The following is a 13,932-nucleotide window of genomic DNA, read 5'->3' on the forward strand; positions in this document are numbered from 1 at the left end:
GACACGTGGCACTTTTGTTTTGGCCGTTACCCCTCCCTGCCGTGCTCTGCAATCAGCCTCACTCACGGCACTGCGTGTCTCACCTGCAACTTCTTTTCACCCTCCTATTTAATCCTGTTCCTTGCCTTCGTTCTGTGTGTGTTTGTTATATGTTATGTCTGTATGCTGCCTGTCTGCCGTGTTTTGACCTCTCCCACTCTGTCCCAGAGTCACAGGCAAGGATCTAGTCACTCGGCTTTTGACATGGCGGCTCGAAGAGAGCTCCGTAACGTGCTCGGCTCATCTGCCCATTTCCCGCACGTCGGCACTGGAAGTGCTCGTCCAATTTGTAGTTCCTGACAATCTGTTCAGTCGTGCTTGTTTGACTTTTTTAAATTTGTTTTTGTTAATAAACATTTTGAGGAGTACCGCTGCATTTGAGTCTTTCTGTCCCGTGACAGTCTGGACTTTATCATCAGGGGTTTAGTAAAATATAAACAGATTGGAATTGCCCATGTCTAACACATAATATGAAAGTTAAAACGTGCATTAATACAGTATAAAGTTCATACTTAAGGGCGGCGTTTGCGTAAGGCAGAGTATAGCAGTTACCATACCCTGGCATTAAGACAAAACAGTGGAAACAAAGTGTGCATATTAATGCTCATTAAAGATAATGAAAATATTTTATACTGCCGTATATTTTTTGCATTGGCGTTGAAATCGTGTGTATTTTAAAGTGTAAAAACGATGCTCACTCACAAACAGCTTCAATGGTGTAGTGAATAAGACACTCTAGTGTAGTGAATAAGGCATGACCAGTAATATTGACACTATCGCGATGCAGGTTCAAATCCACCTTTCCCTTCTCTACATTTTCACATCCAATATTAAATATTCCATTCCATTTTCTACCGCTTATCCGAACTACCTCGGGTCACGGGGAATATTAAATATTAAAACATAAAAAAAAAAAATGTAATGCCATACACGTGTTTAATAATTAAGTGTATAGAAAAGTAAGGGAAAGTAGTGAGTTCTTTACAATCGACATATGCCAATAAATTTGCAATTATTATAATATTTGTATTTTAACTCTTTTACCGCCATTGACGAGTAATGTCGTCATTTACAAAAAAGCGGTTCCCACCAAAGAGGAGTTATTACGGCAATCAGTGTTTGTACTGTTGTAAAGCAGGTGGCGCTATTACACACATTTTGGAAAAATTACAGAATCCCAAAACCTAGAACGTATATGTTTTAGCGTTTTTTAATGATTGTTCTGAGTGTAATCTGGGCGGACAAAACAACAATTATCTCAGTGATGCATTTTTGAAGAAACCTACCCACATCTAAAGAGTGATAAAAAACAAACAAATGAATATAGAAGAATACGGTTTCTTTTGTTTAAAAGCTGAGACTCTGTTCCTTCATTCGATATATTGTGGGTCCATATATTCTTTACAGAAAATTTACTGTGAGCCATTACATTTGGGTGAAAATGGTAAAAAACGCTGGCGTAGGCTAGCACCTTTTTTTTTTTAAAGGGTGGTGGGGAATTATTTAACAGTCACATAACAATCTCATCTGTCGAAATCCAGATGTATAAATACTGCAAAATGAATAATATTGGTCACGATATCTGTGAATAATCACAAAATGTACTCGATATGCCAGTGTTGCGCAATCGCAGTTCATTGCACTAAATATTTGGGTTACCCGTGTTTTCGTTTGGATGTCACAGATTTTGCACTGCTTCAACATCGGCGTTTATGCAATAAACAGCACTGGGACAATGTAAGACATGTTTTATATTTATTTCATTTAATGTTTGCCGTATATTTTAGACTAGTAACTGATTAACGTAGTCCTTATGAAAACAGCTGGCTGTGGGTTTCACAGGATTGTCACTGACAGTATATGGCAGATGGTTTAGTGTATATATATTGTTGGAGTCGCCCTTTTGCTGCAGAAATTAGCGCTTAAAAAAATCACATTTTAAACAATATGAGGGTATGGGTTAACTATCTGTAAGTCTCTGCGTGCATGTTCGTTCATTCTTTCAGTTTCGTGGATTCTTGAACACGTTTTGTTTAGATATAATTTATGGTTCGGATAGTTTGGAATGTCTTTGTTGTATGTCCGGAGGAAATTTTGCCCTACCCTAGGTTTTGGTGAAACCCCGCCACTGTACAAACTGCAAACAAATACTTCAATGGCTTCGCAATGTAAGCATTATCAGTAATTTGGTACTGTGTTATAACACGCCAAACGTATACAGTACGAAAAAAGTTCTTGACAAAAGACCCCTTAAGACACGGCTTACATACATTTCCATACAAGGCAAACTAACCTTGAAGCATGAGGGGAAAACTGTGGTCCAGACCCCGAGTGTTTGTCTGGAAGATGGAGCCAAGCCCTGGAGACAGGGACTCCAGATGGTGTTGGTTGAGGAAAAGGTTTTCGCATGCTGTCCGTCTTTACTTTCTTCACCTGAAAGATAAATGAACAGGAAGTGTGAGGGACGAAAAAAGGAAGAAACTAAAGGAAAAAGGAGGTCAAATATCACCTCATTTTGTCGAGTCATTTATATAAATAAATGAAATAATTTGAAGCAAAAGAAAAAAAAATTCTTGGTGTAAATAAGCTAAATCAACATTTCTCTTACCTTGCTAACTGCTAAAGGCTGTACATGCTGAAAACCATTTGAATAAGTGGAATAGCTAAAAAACTTGACCCGCACAAGAGCCACATCAAATTCGGCTTGACTCATTGCCACTTTGGTTAAGAACGATGCAGCCTGAAGCATTTGCGATTACGATAGTTTAGTAACCTTCAAAAGAACAAAACCTGTGTTGCTTTTAAACCAAAAAGAAAATTATGGCTGACAATAACACGAAGATTCCCCAACCACAGCTATTAAACCTTGTGATTCTCGACCTGGCTAACAGGATTCAGAGGTCTGCATCTACACCGCGTTAAACAGAAAATATGTAGGAAATTCACATAACACAGACTGGAACACAATTAAATTGATCTTAAACCCACTTAGTGTGAAAGTGCAGACAGTAAGTAGTTAAGACTCTGAACACAAACAGCAAAGAGGATGATATTGATCCTGGACATTGATGTGTTAATGTGCTAATGATGCAAATTCAACAGGAAAATCGTTGATTTATCGAGTTCCACATTAAATGCGTTGGAGAGACTGATTATAGACTGAAAAGGTGTCAGACAATGGCATAGGACATTAGCTAATTTTATAGTGTTTTTACATGCTGTTTGTTGACAGATTCAGCACTCTAATAAACATTGGGTTAGAGAGCTTGGGTCGTTGGGTTATTTCTAACATTCATTTGGTTCATTTCTGTAACAACCCAGTCAGTTGGGTTAAAATTGAACTGCGTGAGTGGTTATTTTAAATTTCAATGGTCAACCGGTGCCACTACTGACATATGAGAGGTAAGAGAATATTAATTATACTTATTAAATGTGCGTGTGTGTGTATATATACATATATATATACATGTTTGTATGCAGTGTTTTTTCATAGCAACACATATGTATGTCTCGCTGTCCACTGTTTTTACCATCTGCATGACTGTCGATGCAAACACTTACATTTATAAACGACCTATTTCAAACATAGATAAAATAATTGTTTGTGATGCCCCTTGATTAGTTTTTCTCTGTGCGAAAATTTTATGTAAGTCCCAAACTTTTGTGGAAATCATATTTAAGATAATTGGTGGATAACTCGGGTTTTAGGACCACTGGAAGCATCAGGGCTCTCAACCGCTACAGCGCCACTCAGTCAAAAACACCGGAAATCAAATGACGAGTGTGTTTATTTTATTTTGTTACATGTATTATTTTTGTCATATTTTTAAAGTTTATAAGAAAAAAAAATTGAGGTGTTCATTGATCACAACAAGAGGGGGCTTGCCTCAGGTGCAGTTTCGTTTTCTGGTAATAACAGACTTGCAGCAATATTTAACTTTAAGAGAGATTATATGCGAACGAAAGCCTTAACTGACAAATTTGCAGGTAAGAGATTAATGTCTGAAAACGTTGTGTTAATACAGTCATGTGAAAAACAAATATGTAATGAAATGTGTAAATAATAATAATATCATATGACACATGAGATTAACATCGTGTACTAATTTTGACAATTAAAGTCAATAGAAAAAGCGTGACCCCTAAAGGTCATCAGTCTAAGATGTAACCATGAATTCTTCATCATATTGAAGTGTGCTTGTACTTTTTTCCACATGACTGTACATCATTTTTGACACTATAGTTTTAATTATAAATAATTACTGTTATAACAATACTGTGTATGTGTGCTTACTGTCTAAGGGAATATCTGTTTATAAGTTGGAACAGACATCAAACATCAGGTGGAGCAATGGAAGACCTTCATGCTCTGCAGCTTGGGGATAAAGCCCTGTTCCTCTTAAATCTTCGTTATTATTGGAAGCAGGATGGTGGAGGAAGACCGCCTTTTACAAGGAGTTGATACTTGTTGTTTATTTACATTTTGGAGTTTGCCAAGTCTGGTGGTGCTGCTGTTTGGTAGTTTTTGATTAGGTAGTTTATAATAGTATAAGCTAAACCAGCCTTTGTTCTGTTTGATTATTCATTTATTAGATTCTTGTAAATTGATACTTAATTGTAAGTAACATTAGGATAAAAGGAAGTACACTAATAAAACAACTGCAACCAAAACGTATGGTATTGGAAAGGTATTATAAAGGTATTTCAATGTTGTTCATTATTTGTTTACATTATATAAATAATAAAAAGGGTTGCCAAAAATAATGAACAACAAATATAACAATAATAATACATAACATGTTGGCAAATATAACCCTACAAATGAACTATTTCATGACCCAACTGTTGGGTTAAACTTTAAAAAAAAAAAAACAATGGGTTGGTGCCAATAGTAACCCAGCATTGAGTTATTTGTTGGGTCAATTTTAACCCGACTGTTTTTAGTGAATACCTTCTTTTTCCTCGGCGTGGTGTCAGGGTTGTCTGGACTTGACTCACTTTCCCTCGGAGTGTCTGTGTAATTTTCATCTGGAGTGCTTTGAGGGACCTGATGATAAAGCAGGTGGTCAACAATCTCAGAGTTTTAAATTCTGTCATCATTTATTCAACCTTGTGTCATATAAAAGATAAATATGACTCTTTCTGCCGTGGAACACAAAAGAAGATATTTCGTATAATGTCTTTGTGGTTTTGTGTCCAAACTGATGGAAGTCAATGTAGGCCAAGGTTATTGGCCACCAGCATTCCTCAAATTATTTTGATTTGTGTTCTGTAGAAGATACAAAGTTATACAGGTCTGGAATAACATATTTGGGTGAATTACTCTATAAAACCATTACGCCATAAAAAAGCAATAAATAAAACACACACTCTTCTCCATGACATACCTGATATTCAAGTAACCCGGTTTCGGAGGGGGGGGTTTGATTAGGCTTGGAACAGGACCGTAGTTTGACACCTGTGTCCTGATATCATGAGCGGAGATGTCAACAGATGTCCCATGTATAAAGTTCTGTTTGTTAATGCTGCTTTTTCCAAAATGAATTACGGGAATCTGAGTAAGCGAGTGCTTTGCTAAAAGATTTCATTGACCCCTTATGTAACTGGAAACGTCGCCTCTGCAGGAAAGTGTCTTATTTTTCATGAAATACACAATGTTTTTTTCCATCAGCAATTCGCAGCCAGTTTACGACATCGGCCTGCCAATAAGACCGTTCTCCCACAGGCCTAATCTGGTCAAACTCTGTTTACATCGTCATGTGGTGCCGTCTAAACAGAGGACTTTCAATAGTTAGGGACTTCAGTGCTAACACATCATATGCGTATGTGTTAAGCCCTTCCTCGGCTGAGATATTTCAGGAAGGTGGAAAATGGCGAAATGGTTGAGATTACAATTGAAAGTCAGAAATGCAGATCAACCAACTTCAGATAATAACAACACAAGAAGATGATGTTGTGCTTATTAATACTTTAATTCTTTTTTTTTTAGGTTATTTATGAGGTGTCTTTGTTTTTATTCATTTTTGACAAAAATTATTGACTTCATAAATATCCAAATAAACAGAGTTATGTTTATCAAGATGAACTTGATGATTATTGATCTTAGTGTGTATATAGATTTTGAATGACTCTTACCTTCTTTTTCCTTGGGGTGGGTATAAATGTGTCCAGACTAAACTCTGTCTCTCTTGGAGAGTTTGTATTTTCAACTGGAGTGCATTTTGCAGCCTAACAAACAACAAGCGTTCAGTTAACAATCTTTATATCATACACAATACATCACATTTTAACAGAATTTCAACATAAGAACAGCTAGAGACAGTTGCATAATTTTTGTGTGCATTTAGGATCAGAGGTTAACCCTTTTTGTTGAACAAGCATCCTCATTCAAGAGCTACAATCTACAGAAACAATATTATTGTTATGAAAACGTCACGCCAGAAATTTAAGAGGGTCACAGTTCGCACTGGTTCATAGGGTGAACATACACAAACACGAGACCAAGCCCGTCTCCAGCAGATATACAAACACTGTGCTCTACGGTTCTGAGCACGTACGCATGATCGCCATCACAGAAACCATACTGACAACAATTTGTTCAATTTTCAATTCAGTTTTTTATAAAACCGTGTTCATATTTTAAGAATCATTCTCTACAAGAAAATCAGGAAGAACTAGTACTAATGTTGACCAACAATTCAAACTCGGGACGTGTCCGAATCCACTTTTGCTAGGTTAACGACGGGAAAACGGTCGGCGGCCGGGCGCATCGTCTAGACGGGTTGTCCCGATTCTCTTAATGAGTAATGGGTATTTTTGGGCCGTAACATGCAGTAAAACAATCAGAGTCTCATCTCTCATTCCCTTTAAGAGCCAGTTGAGCTTGCGCCATGGCGGAGTTTAAATACTGGACACTTCTCCAGAGAGGAACCATATACAGTACAAGCCGGATTTGTATCTTTATGTACATAATAATCATCTTTTAAATTGTACCCCATTGATTTTTTATATTTGGCATGATTGTGTGCTGCTGCGCTTCCCTCTTTGCACGTTGTGGGCCGCTTTTTCTACTAACGCACTCTTTAAATAACACAAAAATATCGCGCCGTTGACTTAAGACCAGGTTTGAGTTGGTCTATGGCCCAGTCTATTTTCAGCTCCACAAAATAGCGACGCGCCATTAATGCGCCTTAAATCGCCTCTTCTTTAAACCAACTCGTCAATGGGCGCACAAATGAGCGCAAATGCATTTGCAATTTAAAAAACGTGGCGCAGGACGGGAAAATGAGAACTGCGTCAGCTGAAACTAGAAAAAAGTTTCACTATCGTGCCGGGTGTACGATAGGGCAATAAATGTCTTAAAATATGTACTAGATACTTAAGATTTGTTCGTCATTTTTTATTAACCCAAAATTGTTAGTGAGCACATGAGCAAACACATCCTGTAGTCCACAATAACACCTTTTGTGTTATCCTCAGGGGTGTAACTTTAATATTTCATCGGAAAGACAAATACATCACAAACTGCGGCCTTTAACTGGAATTAAGGTCAAAAGAATCTGATCCAAAGTCAGCAAGTAGTGTACACCGAGAGTTATCCAAACTCCTTTTGAAAAATTGGCTTTGCGTCACTTGAGACCTGCATCATTCGGCTCACGTTATAAGCTGAGTCTTATGATCTGTAGCTTAGTGTTGTTGGAAGTGTTTCTGAAATGCTAATTCATTGGAAATTCCCATGGTTCACTCTGTATATTTAAAAGTGCATATGGCTGTGGAAACACACCCGCATCTGTCTCAGTCACCTGCTTCACTGATACTTTCGCCCCTACCTTCATCCTCTTGAGATTTGAAGCGTTTGCCTCTGGAACAGAAGAGTAGGGTGACATTTCTGTGTTTTCAGTGTTTGTGATGGCCTCCTGGGAACAGAACAAAACATTCAGAGATTTCCCATGACATCACCTGTACCCAATGACTACAGCAACAAAACGTATATGCAACGTATGTGTCGTCTGATGGTGGACACAAACTCTTGACATCCACATGACCAACCCGGCTTGACAAGTTAAAGCACATATGATCATTGCTACTGTTTTCCGGGTCAAAGGTTGTAATGACATGGTGAACTGAACTCTATATATACTTTATATGCTCTAATGATTTACTTCATGGCATCGCATTGAGGATACCGCCAACAGTATGTGGGTGGAGCGGTAGTTCGTCACACTAATTAAAGTGTTATTGTCAACACTTACTTTGACAACAATGATGTTGGAATATTCTTCTTGGGTTTGACTTTTCTCGGCCGCAGACTTGAAGATGGTGCTGTAGTTCTGGATCAGCTTGGCCATAATGTTATTACAAATATTTTGCTCCTGTATACCATCAAAACCAGACGACACGCTGAGGGGAAAACACACAAAAATAATGAATAAATTATCCCAAGAACAACGTGAACCCTTCACCAGCCACATCTGAGCCAAAGTGAAACGAATCAAAACAAATTAAGCGACCCAAAATAACACAAATAAAAAAAACTTAAATCAATACCAAACAAAACAAAACGAATAGAAACTTAACAAGAATTTAAAACAAAATGAAATTAAGCTTATTAAAACCAATCAAGACGAAATGAAACAAAATAAATTGAATCGAACACATAAACAATCACTGGATTATTCCAAGAAAAAAGTGAGCCCATCTTGAGCCCTTAATAAACATACGGCAGGATCTGAGGAGCCAAAGTGAAACGAAACAAAACAAATCAAAACAAATCAAAACAGAATCAATTAAAACAGCTTTCCTGTATCTCAGTGGTAAGAGCATGGCGATAGCAATCCCAAGGTCATGGGTACGATCCCAGGGGTTCGCACATTCTTCGCTTTGTATAAAAGTCGCTTTGGATAAAAGCGTCTGCCAAATGCGTAAATGTAAAATAAACTAAACAAAATGAAACTAATCAAAACTTATAAAAATACAAAAAGAGGAATCAAAGCAAAACAAAACCAATCAAGACGAGACTAAACAAATCAAAACAAAACATGTTATAAAACCAAAACACCTGAGCAAACAGATATTTACATTGACAGTGTGTAAACATAATTTTGGGGAATTTATGTAATTAAATAACACTCAGGTTTATTGAAATTTAAGCATGAACCTAATTTACTCCAGGAAAGCACAACTAATTCAAACCAAATAAAGAAATCAGTTTTTGGGTCTTCAGAGAAAGATACCGGTCTCATTATAAAGAGTCATAAAGAGTACAGTAAACGCAGCTACTGTAAGGGGTCACGGAGTGCTTTCCTGACAGCTGTATTTGTGGTTTAATTATTTGTGACAAAGAGAACATGCTGTTCAGAGAAACGGGAGAGGTATGTGCCTATAAAGGGCAACGGTTTTGCCACTTCCACTTGGACGGGCTAAAGTTACAATCACCACACATTAACTCATGCTGAGCTGTCAAACACACATGCTGAGGTGTCCGGGATTCCCTGAAACGGGCCGGTTGATGTATTAATAGTGACCGTGCTATTCACCTGTCAGCGGGCAGACATAAGCGTACAAGACGCTTACAAGTCCCCATTTCGAATCTGACAATAAAAACTAATGTTGATTAAGTTAAAAGGACAGTGCAACTGAAATTGTATGATCTTTTACATAAATCTCTTGGTGTTAACTCTTTCACAGCCATTGACGAGTTATCTCGTCATATAAAAACGCTTCCCCGCCAAAGACGAGTTATAATGGCAATCAGTGTTTGTACTGTTGTACAGCAGGTGGCACTATTACACACCACTGGGAAAAAGAACAGAATCACAGAACCTAGAACGTATATGTTTTAGCAGTTTTTAATGATTGTTCTGAGTGGAATCTGGGCGGAATCTTTGACAAAAAACGTTAATTATCTCAGCTTTTTAATCAAAGTGATGCATTTTTGAAGAAATCTACCCACATCTACGGAGTGATACAAAAACTAACAAATGAAGATAGAAGAATACGGATTCTTTTGTTTAAAAGCTGAGACTATGTTCTTTCATTTGACATATTGTTTGTCCATATATTATTTACAGAAAAATTACTGTGAGCCATTAAAGTTGGCTGAAAATGTTAAAAAACGCTAGAGTTGGCTGGCAACTTTGTTTAAAGAGTCTGATTTCTAATTTCTGTGGAGACAGTAAACGACTTATTTAAAATGTGTGCTTGAAGAAAAAAAAAAAAAACTAATTTATACAAATATCTTTTTTTAGGTTCCACAGAAAATGAAAAAGCCATGTGTATTTGGAACAACATTTTGCTTTTAGCCCATTTATATGACTAGTTCCCCTTTGACATGAGAATTCAGCCATTACTTACACTTACTCTTGTCATTTCAAACCTGCATGACTTTCTTTCATCAGCAGAACACCGCAGAAGATATTTTGAAAAATGCTGGTAACAGAAAACAGTTGGTCACCATTGACTTGCATTGGCTTTGTGTCCATACAATAGAAGTCAATGAAGGGCACCATATAAAGGACTTCCCGATGGCCCGGGGCCAGCATGACAGATCCTCGGGCCAGTTGAGAGAACTGTCGCTTGCCTGATCGGAAGAAGATGCAAAAGAAGACTGGATTCGGTTCTCATCTGCTGCTTCAGATACGCACGTGACCGGAATACCGCATCAGACAACGCGCAAATGGTGCATTGAGTTCTCTGTCATGTTTTCCTACTCTAAATCGGACATATCGATATGCCAAAATTACCAAGTATCCTTGTAAAAACGAATCAATTATGTCTTACGGGAATAAAACGCATGTGGAAACAAAACTTGTGTTTTACATTATATTAGATCTGTGCATCTCTTGAAGGGGCAGCAGCATAATATACATCTCAGTTTTTTTCATCAAACAACAAAGAACTAAGACACTCACTGCTCTTTACTGATTCAATTATAACTTTAGTAAGGTTAAATCAATATTATACATAATACATTATTTCATTTCAGTACCTGAGTGACAACTACTATTTTTAGACCAACCTAAAACTGTATATTTGCTTTATTACATTTATCTGTGCTATTGCACTACTGGGGAATCACTTGCCCGACCGGGCCAGTAGAAAAAATCCTTAGCGTTGAGGCCTGCAATGGGTACCAATGGTTTTTGGTTACCAACATGATTTAAATGATCTTCTTTTGGGTTTTGCAGAAGAAAGAAATATCACACAAGTTTAAAACAACGGGGTGAGTACATGATGACCGAATTTTCATTTTAAAGGTGAACTGTTCCTTTAATGAATTGGTTATTGGTATTTGTAACATATCTTAATAAACTAATAAAACGTATGACTTGAATACAAAGTTGCTTTGGATGAAACGTCTGCCAAAATCACAAATGGTGAGAAATGTGTCACTTTAAAAACATTGTTTCACCTGTAGGTAGGTAATGCAGAATTTGCTGTATGAATGTTATGCATTGTAGAGGCAGTTTGAGGTTGTTATTCCTCAGAACGATTCACTTATAATAATAATAATAATATAATAATAATCAGCCAAAGTGTTTCTGGGCCTGAAAATAACATTGTAATTTATGACCATAGAAAGCGTGCAAGAGATTTTTGTGCTAGGTCTTACATGAGCCAGCTAGACTTTGGCCCCCTCTATTGGAGTAGAAATCTGTGACATCCATAAAACGGAAAAACAGACTTTACGACTGACAGAACAATCATTAATTTATTTGTTTTTTGTTTGTTTTGCAGAACACATAAATAGCCCTGCTGTGAAATAAACTATACCTACTGAAGTATTCCAAGCAATCTATCTATAAATAAGATGTCATTAAAAGTCCATGTATAAAATCATTAATATCACTATACACCATCAATCATTGCGAGTACATTTAAAGTATGCACTTGCGCTGTGGGTTGGTCGGGGTCGTGTAAAGTGTGTCTCAGAAATCCGAGCACCGGGCATTCAGCGCTAGACCAATCAGAGGTCAGAGAGAGAACATGACACCCAGACTATATAACGTACAAGGCAAATTATCGGCAATGATGCTTATAACGTAATTACAAGTTGTGTGTTATTGTGACTCACTGAAAGACGTTGGGCCCGAACACTGTGGCCAGGTTCGTAACGGTCATACGGTTATGGGCATGTTCATGTTCTACCCGAGACAGGAAGTGGCATAGGTATTGCAGAAGTGTGTGGTGAATCTCCGGTAACTTGCGCAGGAGCTCGCACATGTCCTTACAGAAATCATCATCACTGCGTTCTGTGAGAATAACAGAGAAACATGATAAAGCTGCAATGAAATCTTATTTATTCAATAAAATCTGGAAATGGAGACAGAGATGATTTGTTTTGTGGGTAAAGTGGAAGTGAATAACGCTGACTCAGGAAAGAGAATTAGGGGAAGGGTGGTTGCTATGGTGTATGGGTGCGTGTGAAGTGTCATGGTGCGAAAAGATTCTCATCATGCTTCCAAGTCCCTAGACGGCCGTTAAAAGTGAAGGGACAGAATTGCAACTGCCCAAGCACTGCATGTCTCTTTGATAGCTACTATTGGAGTTATGGAGCCACAAAGGTAATGTTATGCTAGATTTTATTATCTGATATTGGATAGTTTTAATGTTAATATAGATTAAAAGTTTCAAAAGTCAGAGCAAGGCTGCTAGTCAAAGAGGAACTTAACGAACTAGACAAAATCTGAACAACTTTGGAAGGATTTCAGTTGAGAACATGAAGTCCAAGATTCCATCGGGGCGAGATTTATCACATGGAGCACATGGCAAAATGTGACAAATTGGTGTGCAACTCTATCCGCAAGAGTAAATAACATTCCCAACACAAATGTGAGTTTTAATCCATGTTTTCTGGCATCCATCTGCGTAGGATATATAGTATCTCACACGCCACAAAGTGAGGGAAACCGACATCAATGGACATGGAGAGAGACAAAATAAAAACAAGCAGCGCCAAATCTGTAACACAAACTGTGTTTTTCGGGGAAATATTCCCTCAATGGACTGTTTCTTAACACCCAGTTATCCTTTGACACCAAAACAACATAAATCAAATGAGATATCCTTTCTGCATATCACAGAGGTCAGCAAATGATGACACAACTGCAAAATCAGACATCTAATGCACTTTATGGCTCACAGCCAGGTTGTTTATCAAAGATGTAATATTTAATACAGATCGCAAGCTATAATCCCTCCTGGAACGTCTCAGCTGGTATGAAACAGATTTTCTAAATGGCAGTGATGGGTGTATATGCTATGCATGATAAATGATCTGTTTAAACAGATACAGCAGGCAAAGGCTGTGCATGTCACTGGTTTGGACTGTGACTCTCGTGTATATCAACTTGACTCATGAGCTAAACATGGAACCAACAGTCACTTTGACCCAAATATTTTGAGTTGCTTGACACGTTTAATAGCACTAAACCTCTGACCTACTTAATTTTTGAATATTGAATATTAAACACTTATGATGTACTGGGTTGAAACTAGAAGCCCTTAATGATAGCCTTGGATTTTCCACAATTTGCTAGGTTGTTGGCATCAGAAAACATAGTCAAGTATTAGTTTACTCATTGTTATTTTCAAGGAAACGCAGCTGCACAAATAGTGTAAAGGAGGTTCACCTTGAAAAAGCTGAATGAGAGGATTGTGAATGGAGGGATGGATGAGACCTTCAGGTAGGTCCCTCAAAAACAGCTTCAGTAAACTGGCTACCGCAAAGGTATCCGCTTCCTGAAACAGGTCAACTTCCTCTCCAGCATCAAACCTCTGCCGCAGGTTTTCTACAGTCCGGACACTACCGTTGACTCTGAACAGACCCTCCTGATGAAGACCTGAGAGATAAAAGACAGATAAGATCTAACATTATTAGATCATACAAGTCAA

At 37.7% G+C, this 13,932-nt stretch overlaps 1 protein-coding gene across 7 annotated transcripts in view; it reads right to left on the minus strand.

Moving 5' to 3' along the window:
• Positions 1–13,932, minus strand: part of fam13a (family with sequence similarity 13 member A) — a 44,821-nt gene that overhangs the window by 24,693 nt on the left and 6,196 nt on the right. For all 7 annotated transcript variants that reach the window (XM_056763286.1, XM_056763259.1, XM_056763268.1 and 4 more), the window contains 7 exons: positions 13,671–13,880; positions 12,113–12,290; positions 8,292–8,439; positions 7,869–7,955; positions 6,175–6,267; positions 4,991–5,086; positions 2,333–2,472 (listed from right to left, as the gene is read on the minus strand). In XM_056763286.1, coding sequence (XP_056619264.1) covers positions 2,333–2,472; positions 4,991–5,086; positions 6,175–6,267; positions 7,869–7,955; positions 8,292–8,439; positions 12,113–12,290; positions 13,671–13,880 — 952 coding nt within the window. The remainder of the gene's footprint in view (positions 1–2,332; positions 2,473–4,990; positions 5,087–6,174; positions 6,268–7,868; positions 7,956–8,291; positions 8,440–12,112; positions 12,291–13,670; positions 13,881–13,932) is intronic.

This window comes from Triplophysa dalaica, chromosome 2, assembly GCF_015846415.1.
Source record: "Triplophysa dalaica isolate WHDGS20190420 chromosome 2, ASM1584641v1, whole genome shotgun sequence".
NCBI lineage: Eukaryota > Metazoa > Chordata > Actinopteri > Cypriniformes > Nemacheilidae > Triplophysa > Triplophysa dalaica.